The sequence below is a fragment of the Hippopotamus amphibius genome, chromosome 2 (assembly GCF_030028045.1).
Source record: "Hippopotamus amphibius kiboko isolate mHipAmp2 chromosome 2, mHipAmp2.hap2, whole genome shotgun sequence".
Lineage (NCBI taxonomy): Eukaryota > Metazoa > Chordata > Mammalia > Artiodactyla > Hippopotamidae > Hippopotamus > Hippopotamus amphibius.
In genome coordinates, this window is record NC_080187.1 from 185,526,899 (window position 1) to 185,542,521 (window position 15,623).

The 15,623-nt window shown below is 50.8% G+C and overlaps 1 protein-coding gene across 4 annotated transcripts in view; it reads right to left on the reverse strand.

Annotated features, from left to right (window-relative positions):
• Positions 1 to 10,434, reverse strand: part of PLA2G4E (phospholipase A2 group IVE) — a 43,713-nt gene extending 33,279 nt beyond the window's left edge. For all 4 annotated transcript variants that reach the window (XM_057721826.1, XM_057721828.1, XM_057721827.1 and 1 more), the window contains exons 1-2: positions 10,324 to 10,434; positions 4,263 to 4,335 (exon numbers count right to left, since the gene is read on the reverse strand). In XM_057721826.1, coding sequence (XP_057577809.1) covers positions 4,263 to 4,335; positions 10,324 to 10,419 — 169 coding nt within the window. In that variant the 5' untranslated portion in view covers positions 10,420 to 10,434. The remainder of the gene's footprint in view (positions 1 to 4,262; positions 4,336 to 10,323) is intronic.
• Positions 10,435 to 15,623: the final 5,189 nt, after the last annotated feature.

A 15,623-nucleotide genomic window follows, 5' to 3' on the forward strand; every position in this document is an offset into this window, starting at 1 on the left:
TACCTTTCCTTCCGTGCCCAGCCTATTCCTCCTCACGGTGAACTGAAGTATCCTGACCAGACACCAAATATCGCCCTTGACTCTCACATTGAGTTGACTTAACTCCTTGGAGCTCTCCAGCCTGTCCATTTCTCCCTACTTGCATGGCCACTGCCTTGGTGCAGGCCACCTTCATCTCTGCTGCCACTGCCCCACAGGGTGCCCTGTCTTCTGTCCTGCCCCACCCTAAGATTTTCTCTCTAGAAAAACCAGAGGGCTCTTTTCCCATCTGACCGTGTCACTTCACAGTTTAAGATCCTCAGTGGCCCCTATCTGCCTTCAGGAAGGAGTCCCACCCACTCAGCATGGCTGCCCCTCCCACATCCCTAACCTTAGCTTCATCTTTCCTTCTTCCCTATCACCCCAGCCCCTACCCTGCCCCCAAACGCGCGCACGCACAAGCACACACGTGCACACGTGCATATACACTTGCACACATGTGCCCACACTCACACTCCAGACTCCAGCCAAACCTAATCCCTTGTAGGTCTCAATGGCCATGCCATCTTGCCATAAACACCTTCTCCTCCTCTTTCACGCCACCCTTCCTTGGTTAGCCCCTTCAGGCTGCAGAAGGGACCTCCTCTGGAAGTCTTGTCTGAGCCCCCAAGTCTGGGCCAGGTGCCCCTCATAGCCCAGAGCCATCTGCTCTCCTCCCAATGGAGCCCTGGCTACACTGCACCACCATGGCAGGTCTGTGTTTCTGTCTCCACCGCCCCCTGAACCCTGGGAAGCTCAGGAGACCCGTGTTGGCACCTCTAGATATTTGTTGAATAAATGAATGATAGAAAAGCCCAACTTCCTACTATTGTGCTCTATCCCTTCCCCGCAGAAATTCTGGGCGGAGCCACCTTGCATATAGATAAGCAAGTTGGCATGTCTAATGGCTTTGCCCAGAGGGAGACTCCCCAGGGACATGCTCAGCCCTCCCGGACCCCTCCGTTGGCTTTTCCTGGACTCTGGGGCACCTCCTCCTGGTCTGTTTCCTGTACATGAGGAGCCTGCAGGCAGGGACCCCACCAACCCTAAATCCACTTGCTTAGCATGATTTGAAGGACTCTGTAAAGGCCTCCTTCCCTGTAAAATCCCTTTCTTATCATCAGTCCATGCCTAAAATTGTCCCATTAAATCCATTAACTAAAGTTCCAGGATTTGGGGCCTAAGGCTTAAATCTCTTATTAAGTTAAAAAGACTCCTGGAAGAGCCAGGATTGGTCAGACACCCACACGTCAAGCATTAATCTATCTTCCAGTCCTTTCACAGAGAGCTGTTCTGCCTCCTCCCCCACAAGGTTGGGAAGGAGAGTGCCGCCCAAGAGGGGATCATCCTGGGCCGGGAGGGATGCTGGAGGGTGGCTGCCAGGCCCTGCTGACAACCTGGGGCAACATCAGCTGACTGTAAGGTAGTGACTGTCGTGTTGGCAATGAGTGGTTAAGCAAGGGTGACCCAATTCTGAGAATTTCAGGGACTTCAGGGGATTTCCTCAGGACAGATTGGTTCTAACCCTTGTTCCTCATGAAGTGACAGATGGCTTGGTCATCTGAATGACATGTCTCTTTTCCCAGAATGTGGGTGGCCAAGATGACTCAATGATCTCTACAGATGTCAAGAACATCTTTCTAATACCTTAGAGACACCTGCCTCACACCCCTTGGGGTGCCAGTTTGAGTTTTAATTTCCCAAGAGGAATAAAAGCTCTGGACAGTGGGGAGACTTCCAGGCTGAGTCTCTCTCAGGCTGGGTGGTGCACTCCTTGATGGGGCAATCAGCCCTGAGCCTCAGCCCTGAATGTCATCCCTTTGGGGCTCCTGGAAATCTTAGAAACTCAGGCACCCATTACAGGACTGAGCCAGAGAGGTGCTCGTTTTTGATCCAAGCTAGAAGGCACGATTTGGGGCGAGGGTAACCCAGGATCTGCAAGATGTCAGGAAAGTCTCAACCCGGGCGAGGCAGCAACAGAGCCCAGCCTGTGACAATTGTGGATCCAGACACAATGTGATGTGGGCTGACACCCCCAGACCTCATGGCTGCCCCCCGACCCTGTTCTTCAGGGAAATGAGGAAAACGTAAACAAGGGGTTCCCCAAAGGGACTGGATATCCCCAAAGGGCAGCCTGTGTGCCAGAGGCATGTGTGGGGAAAGGGGAGAGGAGGGTGATGGAGCAGACCTCAGCTCGTTTCTCTGGTTCCTGCTCCCCCCTCTTACCTCCACCTCTGGGGCCCATAGGTGACAGGTGGAGCAGGGAGAAGACAGGAGGAAGGGCCCTAGATGGTGGGAAGGTCTGAGCACACAGGTGCAGGCATGCCGTGAGGGCATGAGGCCCGAATGATGCACAGGGCTGGAACAGGCATGCCTCCAGAGGAGCCGAGGCAGGTGAGGCAGATGCGGGCAGGTGTGTGAAAGCTGTGGCCATCCCCGGGGTGGGAAGGGGGCGGGGGGAGGAGGTTTCTGATGACCCACGCTGCCATGGCAAGAAAGGCAAAAGAGGCAGCCAGGCCTCAGGTCCAGGGAACATTTCCAGGCTCCTCAGATCACTCACTGGTGGCCTGGGAGGCCCCAAGAAGCCCAAGAAGTCCCTGGTCATCTGTCCAGCCTTGTGACAGAGCCAGGTCCAAAGTGACTCTGGCTTCAGCTGCTCCCCTGGCATGGGCTCTGGACACTCGCCCTGCTGGGGGCCGGCTCTGAAACGGGCCTGATCCCTTTGTTTTCTCTGGGGCTCCAGGGCCCTTCCTCCTCCGCCCTCCACACTCATCCTTCTGCTGCAGTGTTGCAGCAACAGCCTCCCGGCAGGTTTGTCAGCCTCTCCCATGTGTGCTCCTGCACAATTTGCATTTAGGCCCTCAGGAAGTCACGCCATCCCTTCCTGAAGAACTCAGGCGCCCACCACTTAGATTCCCATCCATCCTCTGAATGGCCCCAGTCTCCTCCTCCTAGCTGGTCCCCCCTACCCCCCAGCAGTCCAGACCTGGGATCAAACACCAATTCTGCTTTAGGCAGTTACCCTCATGTGCAAAATGGGCCCCACAGCACTGCCCTCAGGTTGTAGGGGGGTGAATGGTGTTCGAACGTCTGGCCCCAGGCTGCCCCGAGCAGGTGCTCAGGGGGATGTGGCTCCTCTCCCTCCCTCAGGAGGGCCCCTTCCCCAGACTGGGCTCCTCGGGCCTCTGGATGCTCACATCCTGTCCCCTCAGACCCCAGGCCCTCAAAGCAGCCTTCCTCAGCCACTCCCAGCTTTCAGTGTCCTCCTCCGGTTCTAAAGTCTGTGGTGACAAGATTAGAATGCCATCCTCTATTACTCCTCCGTAACTGCTTTGGGCATAGATGCCCCCCCTGTGCCGCAGCTCTCCCAGGCTAATTGAATCCTGGGGTGAGGGAAGTATAACGGACCTTTGGGGCACCTGGAGCCCTTGGGCCATTCCTATGTGGTCACAATGAGTGGAGACCCCCACAGCCATGGGCCTTGACACAGAGCTTTCTCCTTGAGGGCCAAGTTTCCTCCCTGGACGGTGGGGGTTGGGGGGAAGATGAGGGCAGCATAGGGAGGGGCTTTTGTTCTGCCCACCCAGAAGTCTTCTTTTCTTCCTGAAGCCAGAGACTTCCCTGGGCCCCCACGGTCTGGGAGTGCAGCAGGGGCTGGGATGAAAGGGAAGTTAAAGCTGCAAGAAGACACTACACAGAGAGCCCTGATGGGTCAAACCACATCCACAGGCTGAACTGCAGAACGGGGTGCTCTGGGGCTCCTGGCACGCCCTGTAGGACCCATTTGGGATCCGGGTCCTGAGGCTGGCTGGCCACCTGCTCCGTGGTGCTCAAGGGCCCTTCCTTCACCGCCACCCTTAAGAGCCCCTAAACTCAAGCAGGAGCAAGGAGCGCCCAGTGTGGGAGAAGCTGACCCCTGGAACAGATCCCAGGGAGGGGAGAGTGGGGAGGAAAGAGCGAGGTGAGCAGTTGGAGGAGGCCGACCGCAGGGGCTGGTCGTGCCAAGGTTGCAGCTAGAGGGAGGGGCCTGGAAAAATGATTCAACACCCAAAGTCAGAAATACAGCTTGAATATAGAACACACACACTCCTGCATGCACACACACACACACACACACACACACACACACACACACACACACACACACACACACGAGCCACAGCTGACCATTTCTCCCCCAGGGCCTGTCTCCATCCTGGCCCCATAAGCAGAGAAGAAGCAGGGAAGCAGGCGGGCGTACTCACCCACGTCGGCCTGTCGGATGTTTTTCATCCGGATGACCCTCACTGTCAGCAGGTGGCATGGAGACAGCCCCTCCTGTGGATTGAGAGGACAGGAGACTCACTCTTCAGGCGGTGGTGACAGGTGGCCTCCACAGAACAGCTCAGACTGGCACAGACTCCCACTGCCTGGGCTCAAGTAACCCCCCCACATTCCAACTGTGTTTCTGGGCTCTGGAGGATGCTTCTGGTCCCCTGGGGGCCCGAGGCTGAAGAGGTGGGGGGCTTTGTCCTCACCCCACTCTAAGCCAGTACAAGGAAGAGGGATAGCTTCATGCCTATTCTGTCCACGTCTTTCCTGTTTGGATCTTGGAATTGGAAGCCCTTTCCTTGAGCATTTCACCCAGGCTTAGATGAATATTTCACTGTCCACTCCCAGCCCATGCCCACGGAAGACACCATCGGACTCCTCCCACCCAATGACATTTATAGAGGTCTCTGAACAGGACTCTTTACACTCCACATCGTCCACTCCATGTTACCAGAATCACTTTCTACCCTTTTAAGAAGATGCAATTCTTCTCTATTTAAAATAATATTAGGGTTGAGGGAAAAACATGAGAGTATGAAAAAGAGTCCCCAACTCAGAGAAGATCACTGTTTATAATTATTTTTATTTTCAACTCAGGCTGTCCACAGATAGTTCACCTGCCTTGGCTATTACCAGAGAATACTATTTGTAATAGCATCTACTGAACACTTACTGTAATAAGGGCAGGGCGGCACTTGACCCCTAGTGGGAGACCGAGATCCGTGGTTAGAGGTCCCACTCAGTCAGCCTCGCAGGGGTCCTGGGGCAGAATGCGTGGTGGAGGTAGGTCGTGGCTTTCTGCCCGGGGCTCTCGAGCCTCAGGGCTAAGGGCCCGGGGGACAGGCTGAGGGGCTGTGTCCCACAGAGCTCCAGAGCCCTCGCCATGGCCCCCCCGGCCAGGCCTAGGCCTCGAAGCAGCAGGGAACCTCTCCCGCATCCCCACATCCTACACCTGATGGCAGCCGTCTCCGAGCTGCGCCTCTCCGGGCGGCCCGAGGGGCCTGAGTGCTGACAGGGTCCTGGGTACCTGGCTCCCTCGGTGATAATGGCTGCGCAGGTCTGGGGACCTGGTCCGGGGGGCGCCGCCAGCTGAAATGTGCCTCCTCAGCCTGGCCTGGGCGCTGGCGGGAGGACCAAGACTGGGTGCTGGACAAATGGTCCCAGGCAGGGTACCTGGCCTGTGTAGGGACCCCCTCCTTTCAGCAGAGCGTGGACCTCAGAGGGCAAAATTGAGGCTTGGGACCTTGCCCTTTTTTGTCAGAACAGAGAGTAACATTTGTTTCGGTGGAGGTTTACAGGAACATTGTGACCTGACTGTGACCTAACTTCCAGAACAAAGGCTCTGACACCAAGAAGTTTGCCACAACTAACCACACCCCTCGCTCACCTTTCCCATAAAAGGGCTTTGCTGTAAGCTTTCACGGAGTTTGGAAATTTTTAAGGCATGAGCCACCCATTTCTTTGCATGGCCCTGAAATAAACTTTTCTCTGCTCCAAACTCCAACATATTGGCATTGTTTGGCCTCACTGTGCGTCAGGTACACGGACTTCCATTTGGTAACATTACTCTTTGCCAAACATTTTTCTTATAGTTTCTAATCCTCACAAAACCTTTATAATAGAAGTACTGCTATCTTTTTAAACATTAAGAAATAATTAACATCTAACATTGTATACGTTTGAGGTACACAACGTAATGATTTGATATATGTATTTAGTATCACCGTACGATTACCGCAGGAAGTCGTGGTCGTTATCCAGCATCACACAGAGTTGAATTTTTTTTTTCCTTGTCATGAGAACTGTTATTTTGATGTCTGTCCTTCCAGTCTCTTCTGGGGCTTAATTCTAACCAGGAACAATAGGACGGTGGCTGGGAAGACTGTTGCTTAGCCCCTGAGATAGACATGTAAGTCAATTGTAGGGCCTTTTCCTCCTCTCTGCCCAAGAGCTGCCTCAAAGTCAGAACAGAAGCCACACGGACAGACACATACAGGTCTGAGGATTCCTTTTGTGAGATTAACTCTGAACCATTGAATATCTCTGCGGTCAGTAACTTGCTCTAACGGGATTGCCTTTTGAGCTTTGTAACTTGGGCCGAAGGCCACACACACTGCTTCTCTTCTGGTTCTTGAAATACGGCTGTGCCTTTGGTCAGACCTGCTCTGGGCACATGGGCTCCTCATTTCTCACTCCGCACCTGGGCAGAGGTGTATCCTGGTCTGATCTGGTGAGGAGGCAGGAGTCAGCTTTCGTCCAAGAGAGCAGTTCTGGTGAAATCTGTTCCCCCCGGCCCGCTTTCTCAGAAGGCAGCTAGAGGGCTCCACGTGGGGAGCCGCCCGTGGCCTCAGCCCAGGCGGGGGTCGCTCCTCAGGTCTCTGAACCCAGGGCCACAATCCGCTGGGCCAGGCCATCGCAGGCCTCCTCCTGCTTGGCCCTGCCCAGCTCCCTTGTGTCTTCCCTGGGAGGGAGTGAGCATCCTCAGCTTCCCAAAGGACCTCACACGAGGTCTCCCAGGCTCCCCGGAAAACCTCTCTTCTATCATCTAACCCCACACCTTCTGATCAGGGTGACCATTTCTTTCTGCTCTAACTCAGCACCAGTGACAACTCAGCTACCATCTGCTGAGTGTCTTCCACATGCTAAGTGTTCTGTATATAATCTCTACGTTTTGTCTTGCTCAATCCTTACAATACCCTCAAAGCACTTGTTATCAGCCTCGCTTTACAGGTGGAGAATCTGAGTCTAAGTCCTTTGACTTCAGGCCCTCAGCTAGAATCACAGGATACTGAGTCTGAATCCAGTTCCAATTCTTAAGCCCATGTTCATAACTATGATTATACTGTCACCTTACTTGATAGCGACCCTCGGCCAACACGAAGACAGGGGCTGCTTGCCCTGAGCTCCTAGTACTTGGTCTTGTCCTCTGAAAATCAGTTTTCCTGGCAGGTTCTTCTTATCACCCTTAATTTCCTCAAAGGCCCCCAATAACCCTCACACTCTGGCAGTCCTTCTACCTACAGTGCTCTTCTGACACATTCCATCATCTCTCTCTTTTTTAAACAGCCAGAGCACATAGGAACTGTAAGTGTTCTTGGAGAAGTTTTTGCTTTCTAGCAGCCACAGAGGGCTCCTTTGTGGTCAACCTGGAGCCTCAGATTACACCTCTAGCCCAGGAATTTGCAGGAGACACCCAGTTGCAAAGCACTCTGCAAAGTACTCTTACATCTGCCAGCAGGGAGACAGAGCCTGGAGGGTTTGAGAGAGAGCCCAGAGGGGCAGTGCTGGGAGAAAGGCAGCCAGAACACAGGACTCAGGTCTTGGGCCCAGATGATTCCAGGGATGAGATCTGTGGAAAATGACCTTCTGGGATTTAAGTGAGTGCACATATTTTGCTCCTGATATAATCAGCTCAGTTGGAGTGGTGCTAGACATAAGCAAAACTTCACGGCCCCAGAGGTAAAGACTACACATTAGAAGGATGTAATAGATCAAAGCACAGTATCTGTGACTATTAGAACTATAAACCAGAGAACTTATGGAACCCAAGTGTGTGGTGTAGCTTACGGGATCTGGGCAAGAACTTCAGGGACTTGGACAAGTCATCCCTCTGATAGGATGCCCTGGCTGGGTATCAGGGTGAAAGCTGAACAACTTTCACCTTTTCACCGTGGTATGGCCAGGCTGTGGTCCTGGAGCAGGGATGGGCAGTAATCCTCTGGTTCATGGGGGTGTTGGAGGGTCCTGGGATAAGGACCAGGGAGCATTTAGGGGACTAGAGCTCAAGGCAGGGACTATTTGGCAACCAGTGAGGACGTGTATCTAGACACTTTAATAACCAGGACAGCTGTGCAGGGACAGTGGCTGGATGGCAGTTTTCTGGGAAGCCACTGCTCAGGCTGCAGACACACCTGGCTGCAGCCTCCTCCCCAGCCTTGGTCCCTGGGGCTGGTCTTGCCATGAGTCCATTTCCCCTAAAACCTCCTCAGAACAGGGGCATCTTACCAGCTCATATGGAAAAGAACTTGACTCTCAGGACTGGCTATTTTACAATCCAATATTACCCGCTCCCAACCTCTTACTTTAGAGACAGGACTTTGGTCGGGAGGTTGGGAACACAATTCATTACTTTCCTCTAGTGCACCAGGCTCTGCTCCACCTGGGGTTACTGCATCTGTTCTCATCGACCCACACCCCCCAACCAGACTCTGAAGAAGGTACTACTATCCTGCTTTGCAGAGAAGAAGACCGAGGTTAGAGAACTTGCATCTCACACAGTGTTACGCAGTGCAAAAGGGGCGGAGCCCGGACTCAGGTGCAAATCCACCTGACCACAGGGCAGGGCCCTTTCCACTCACCTGGAGGCTGGCTCTCAGCATGAACTGAACCAACTCAGTTAAAAGCTTGCTCCAGGTCATGCACTAGACTAACGCAGAGGCAGGAGTAAAACCCTCAGCTCCCATTTTGGGGCTGTCCTCACACCCCAAGAAACTGGCTGTCATCACAAATTGGAAGAATATCTAGTTACAGATGGGCTCCCAGGGTCTGGCTCCCAGGTGGGGGTGGAGGTTGGGAAGAGGGTCGGACAGTCATGTTTCAGAAGTGGTGGGTCTGAGGCCCATGCCCGGGTCAGGCACACCCTAACCAAACCAGCCCATGAGGTCTGAGTGCTGACGAGAGAAGACAGCTCCTGGGGAGTCTGTGGGAACTCCCCTCTGCAGGGCTTCTCAGGGCAGGCCCAAGCGGTGATGCCACTTCCCTCTCCCTAGAGAGCTGGGTGTATCCATCCGTTCCCTACAACACCTGTGTCAGAGCTCAGACCAGCCTGGCGATAGCTTCCAGGAGGCAAGGGCCTTCCCTAAAAGGAGAATATTGGGATGGGGACTCTGTGGGGCCATAGAACAATTCCCTGCTAGTCTGAGCAGCGCCCCAGACCAGGGCTCACCTGGGAGGAGTCACTACGGCTGTTTCCCTTTTTATCACCCAGGCTAGGTGAGGGGTCAGGGCAAGAAATCCCAGCTCTGAGTCATGGACTCTCCAGGACCTGAGAGGGACGGGCGCAGCTCTCAATTGCTCCATTTCCAGATTCAAGGTAAGCTCTGTCCCTTCTGTGGAGGTCTCTCCTTGCGCACGCTCCTGGAGGCTCAATGAGACAGGAGAGGCAGGAGCACGTGTGGACCAGAGGCTCTTAACCCCCTGAGGGCTGTGGAGAAACACAGCCCGGAAGGCAACATCCATCCTGGCCCAGGCAGTGGGGCAGCAGGGCAGTGGGGAGCTTCACTCCTGGGCTCCTTGGAGACGGAGCAGGGTCTCCGCCTCCCACCCCAAAGGGACAAGACACTTTCAGGGCATCCTGCATCTCACTCCATGGTTTAGCGTGGGCCGGGGGAGGTCAGGAGGAAGATGTTGCTGCTGACAGCCATTGCCATGGGATGCCTACAGCAAATTGGAAGACAGATAAGATGGGAGAGCCGGGGCAGAGCTGGTCTAGAGCCCTGGAAACCTGACCCATGAACCTGGGTCTTTCTGTGAGTCTGTGAGGGGCTGCACAGACCTAGGATTCTCGACCATAGACCCAGAAGGGCACTTCATGGCCCATGGTGACAGGTTGGCAACAGCACCGATCCTCACCAGGGACCACACCACACACGCGCGGCAGGCAGTTCAAGACGTCGACAGGGTCAATGCCTGCTCGCCGCTAGGACAGGCCAAGCGTGACCCACCCTGGCAGTGCTGGGCACTGTCCCGGGTGCTGCTGACCCCAGTGGCCTCAAGCCTCTCCACAGAGTCTTGTCAAGCCCGTGGGTGCCTACAGCTGGACCATCTACCCAGGAGCCTGGCCCCAACTGGGCCAGACTGTGTCCCCTGGTGCCAGGCAGGGGCTGCCCTAGCCGAGGTGCTCCGTGTCTCTGGAGTCTGCAGTGCCCCCAGCCCTCCCTGGGCCCGTCTCTTGCTCTCAGCTCCTGGCCCACCCATCCAGCCCTGCTCCCTCACCTCCAAGGTGCAGGTGGCCGAGGGCCTGCCATCTTCTGCTTGGCACGGGTCTGCCGGGTAGTGGGAGGCCCAAACCGGCATCTGCCTCTGGAGCATCGTGTGGCTCTGCAGCTGGGTGGTGAGATGGGGAACTTATACTCTGACTCAGAGCTCCGCCCTCTGGAAGACTCTTGGCCGGGCCTGGGATTGCCCAGGGAGGGGTTTAGGTAGGTAGACAGATGGGGGTCCTGGGCCCAGGCCTCTTAGTATCAAGGGACCCTCAGGTCTTCAGATCCTGCAAATGCAGGGACCAACAGGGTCAGCGGTCTGCTGCCCCCAGCCCCAGAAGAACGACCAGGCTGTCCATTGGACCAGGGAGTGGCAGGAAGAGGCTGCTGGAGCCTCGTGACTTTAGGATTAGCCCAGCCATGATTTGGGAAAGCCATCTCTACAGCTTGTCAAGGTCATGGCTCAGAGGTGCCCCTCTGGGGGATGTGCCCTCCCTCCTAACTCTACTTAGTTTCGTAGCTCAGCACCCCAGGAATGTGAGAAGGGACCTCGGGAGAGGCAGCGACTGTGACCAGGACTCTTAAAGTTAGAGAGTGAAGAAAGGAAGTAATCACCTGAATCCTTGGTGAGGAGAGAGTCAAGGGCAAGTGCTCTCTGCCTTCCCTTCTGGGAGACCAGGCGGAGAGCGGGTGAGCCCAGCCCCTCCCTGGGCTCAGGGCAGCTTTGAAGATACTCTCACCCCATCCAACTGATCCCTATCTCTGTCCTGGTGGCTGGCTCACTCAGGGGGCCTGGTGAGGCGGCTTCACTTGCTCAGCTGCCCAGTTGGGTGCACTGGGAGTTTCCTGACTGAGCTATTGCCTGGGGCCCTACAACCGGCTTTTCTCGCCCACGGATTAAAGTGATTTTATGGAACTAAGGGTGAGATGTGAATGCAAGGCTGACTGGGGCTCCAATGCAGAGATGGAACCTGGTTGGTGGTATCTGTGGGGACTCTTCCTGTGCCGGGTGGAGGGCGTCCCCACCCTGCTCCCCTCTGCTTGTCAGGCCCTCCAGAGGAGTGATGGGGCCATAGCTTGGGCCCCTCCCAGCTTGGTGGGTGGGGTGGGAGCATCCTATATATATGTGAAACAGCCCTATGGATATATGAAGTTTCATCATATGATTAAGGAAATATTTCAAAGCAGTGATGAAAGGATGGACTATTCATTATTGGAAAAAGTTTTATATATTACCATTTGGAATAAAATAAAGTTAGTTATAAAGTTAAACTTCATAACCATACACAACTAAATTCCAGACAGATTAAATATCTCAACATTAAAGTAAACTATAGAAGATTTAACATAAAATATTAGAGAATGATGAGGATGAGGAGGATTTTCCTAAACAAGGTATAAAACCTAGAAACTGATGTGGCATATATATACAATGGAATATTACTCAGCTATAAAAAGGAATGAAATGGAGCTATATATAATGAGGTGGATAGACCTAGAGTCTGTCATACAGAGCGAAGTAAGCCAGAAGGAGAAAAACAAATATTGTATGCTAACTCATATATATGGGATTTAAAAAAAAATGGTACTGATGAACCCAGTGACAGGACAAGAATAAGGATACAGATGCAGAGAATGGACTGGAGGACATGAGGTTGCGGTGGGGCGGGGGTGAAGGGGAAGCTGGGACGAAGTGAGAGAGTAGCACAGACATATATATACTACCAACTGTAAAATAGATAGCCAGTGGGAAGTTGCTGTATAACAAAGGGAGATCAACTTGGTGATGCGTGATGCCTTAGAGGGCCAGGATGGGGAGGGTGGGGGGGAGTCGCAGGAAGGAGGGAATATGGAGATATGCGTATAAATACAGCTGATTCACTTTGGTGTAATTCATAATCTGGTACAAGTGTGTAAAGTAATTATATTCCAATAAAGAGCTTAAAAAAAACAAACAAAAAACCCCCTAGAAACCAATAGGGAAATGTTGCCAGATTTAAATACATAGGAATGTAAAACTGTGGTAAAGCAAAAGATGCCATAAGCACAGTTCTACCTTCAAAATATATCCCAAATTTCTTCCTCTTAATAAATATCTGTGGGGAACAAACTCACTCTTAAAAAATAACAGTAAAGAGAAGTGTCTTACTCTTCCTGACACTAAAATAAATTATAAAGTTACACTAACACAAGCAGTAGGTTGTTGTTGCAAGAATAGGACAAATGGAAAAAATTAGAGGGGTCAATGATAGACCCTGATACTCAAGAGAACTTAACATATGAGAAAATTGACACTGCAATTCAATAGAAAAAGAACAGATTGTTTAAGAGATGATGTGCTCATGAGTGGCTCAGTGTATAATATAAGATAAAACAGCATCCCCACCTGTCCCAGTATAAAAAGAATGGGCTGTAAATAGGATTAACATAAGAAATGGAAAACTGTGATGTTAACAGAAACAACGTAGGAGAGGCTATTTGTGGTCTTGGGGACCAGGAGTTCTTAAACAGCATCTTGAGTCCACAAATCAAGCAAAAAGATTTCTAAATTGGATTACATAAGAATGAAGGGTTTCTGTCAACTAAGAACACAGAGGAACTGTTAATAGATAGCTGGCAGGATAACAAGATATTCATAACGCAGTTGCAAATCACAAAAGGATTCATGTCTAGTATACACGAAGAATTCTTACATATGCCATAAGAAAAAGACAGCCACACCGACACAGAAGTGAACCAGAGATTTGAACCTGCAATTTATAGGAGGGGAAACCCAAAAAACTAACAGGCATTTGAGGAGATGCTCAAAATCACTGGTAATCAGAGAAATTAAAACAACAATGAAATTTCACTGCAGCTATTAAATTGGGAAACACTGAGAAAGTTGAATAAAGATTGCCTTTCTTCACGGAGAGGACGGGAAAGGATTTGTGGGCTCAGGGAAATAACAATCAAGAAGACAAACGTGGGGCTCACGGGAAGCAAGGGTGATACCAGGCCATGTCCTCAGCCCTCTGCACTCAGGTGAAATTATTTTCCTTCCAGCTTTTCCCCAGAGTCACAGTCATGGCCACTGCTCTAGCCCAAGTCATTATCTCCCTCATCTCAACTATGGCGTTAGGCTAACTGGTCTTCCTGCACGCACTTTTGCCTTGCTATAAGCTGTTCTCTACAGAATCTCCTAAAAACATAAACTAGATTATTAGGCAGCCCTGATTAGACACCTCCCATAGCTTCTGGTGGCTTTTACTTCTTGCCATGGCTCCTCACATTCTACTCCTTCGCTTGAACACAGTTCAGCTTGTGAAGTGGAGATGCTGCTTCATTTCACACTATATAGTGAGTCACTTGTGCCCATGTCACCTATTACGCAGTGTGTTCTTTTCCTATTGATCTGTGGTGCCAATTTTATCATACATTAATTTTCCTTAACTATCAGGGTCTGTCTCATGGCCCTCCATGCCCTGAACGTGCTAAATTCTTTCTCACATCAGGGATTTTGCACTTGCCATTCCCTTGCCTGAAGTCCTTGACTTCCCACTCTGCGCATAGTGGGCTCTTTCTCCTCTGTCATGGCTCTGCTCAAATGTCGTTTTCTCTAGCAGTCCTGCCCTGACCACCGCTTTATAACACGTGTGCTTTTCACCCACCTACTTGCTTTCATGTTGCTTTGGTTATTAAGTTAAATTAAATCAAATCTAATTTAATGACACATATCTTGGTTATCTCGTTCATCTACTCTTTTCTCCTTGTTCCACCAGGCCATTAACCCTTTTCAGGGCAGGAACATTGCTCGTCATGTTCATCAACTGGAAACACCTAAAACCCATCAGTAAGAAGATGGTTAGGGGCTTCCTAGGTGGCGCAGTGGTTAAGAATCCGCCTGCCAATGCAGAGGTCACGGGTTCGATCCCAGCTCCAGGAAGATCCCACATGCCACGGAGCAACTAAGCCCATGTGCCAAAAAAAAAAAAAAAAAAAAAAAAAAAAAAGAAGATGGTTAGTTACAGCACATTCACTGCTGGACCATCACACAAGGGTCAACAGGAACAAAGTGGCTAACATCTGTTGAATGTTTACAAAGTGACAGGGACTATTCTTCACATCTTGTATTACCTGTGAAGGAGACACTATTATTATCTCATTTTAAAGAAGAATTGAGAACTTCTGGCATTAACCATCATACACTCAGCCTTTTGGGAGATGCTACTGGCCTGGAAAATCGAGATTCTCCATTATGTTTTTTTAAGGTCTCTTCGTGTTCCTATGTTCATTGATAAAGCTCTGTTTCCTAAAACAAACATATAGTGAGTAACACAGACATAGAAAACAAACTTATAGTTATCAAAGGGGAAAGGAGTTGGGGGAGGATCAATTAGGAGCTTGGGATTAGCAGATACAAACTATTGTATATAAAATAAACAACAAGGTCCTACTGTACAGCACAGGAAATTATAGTCAATATCCTGTAATAAACCATAATGGAAAAGAATATGAAAAAGAATATATATGTATAACTGAATCACTTTGCTGTACATCAGAAACTAATACAACATTGTAAATCAACTATACATCAATTAAAAAAAGCATACGATGAGAAAATACAGTTTTGACAGCATAAAGTAAAGCAAATATTACACCCTCCAAGTAATGGGAGATAAAAAAATAATCAAGCATTGAAGTAAATAGGTCAAGATGTCTCAGAACTTCTGGCCAACAGATTAGACGTGACTATTTCATGATGACAAGATATCAAATAAAATAAATATGATAGGGAAGGTTCTTCATTCCAGCGTAGGTAGTATTTATGTTCCTAGTATTGTCAACAGATCCCGCCCTTCTTTTTTATTTTTATAAGAAGTTGTTTAAGGTCCAACTCAGTGCTTTGCAATCTAAAAGCACTTGTGTCCATAGCTCAACATTTCTCAATCTTGTGAAGTTCCTGCTACCAAAAACTTCTTTCTCTGGTTTCAACTGGATGATAGGTTTTATCTTCCTGCTCCTGACTCTCTCACACATAGCTAGAGTGCCTGGAGGGACGTCCCTGGTGGCACAGTGATTGAGAATCCACCTGCCAGTGCAGGGGACATGAGTTCGATCCCTGGTCCAGGAAGATTCCTCATGCCTTGGAGCAACTAAGCCTGTGAGCCACAACTACTGAAGCCCATGCACCTAGAGCCCATGCTCTGCAACAAGAGAAGAAACTGCTCGCCACAACTAGAAAAGGCCCGTGCACAGCAATGAAGACCCAGTGCAGCCAAAAAAAAAGCAAAAAAAAAAAAAAAAGACTGCCTGGAGACTTTTGTACATGGA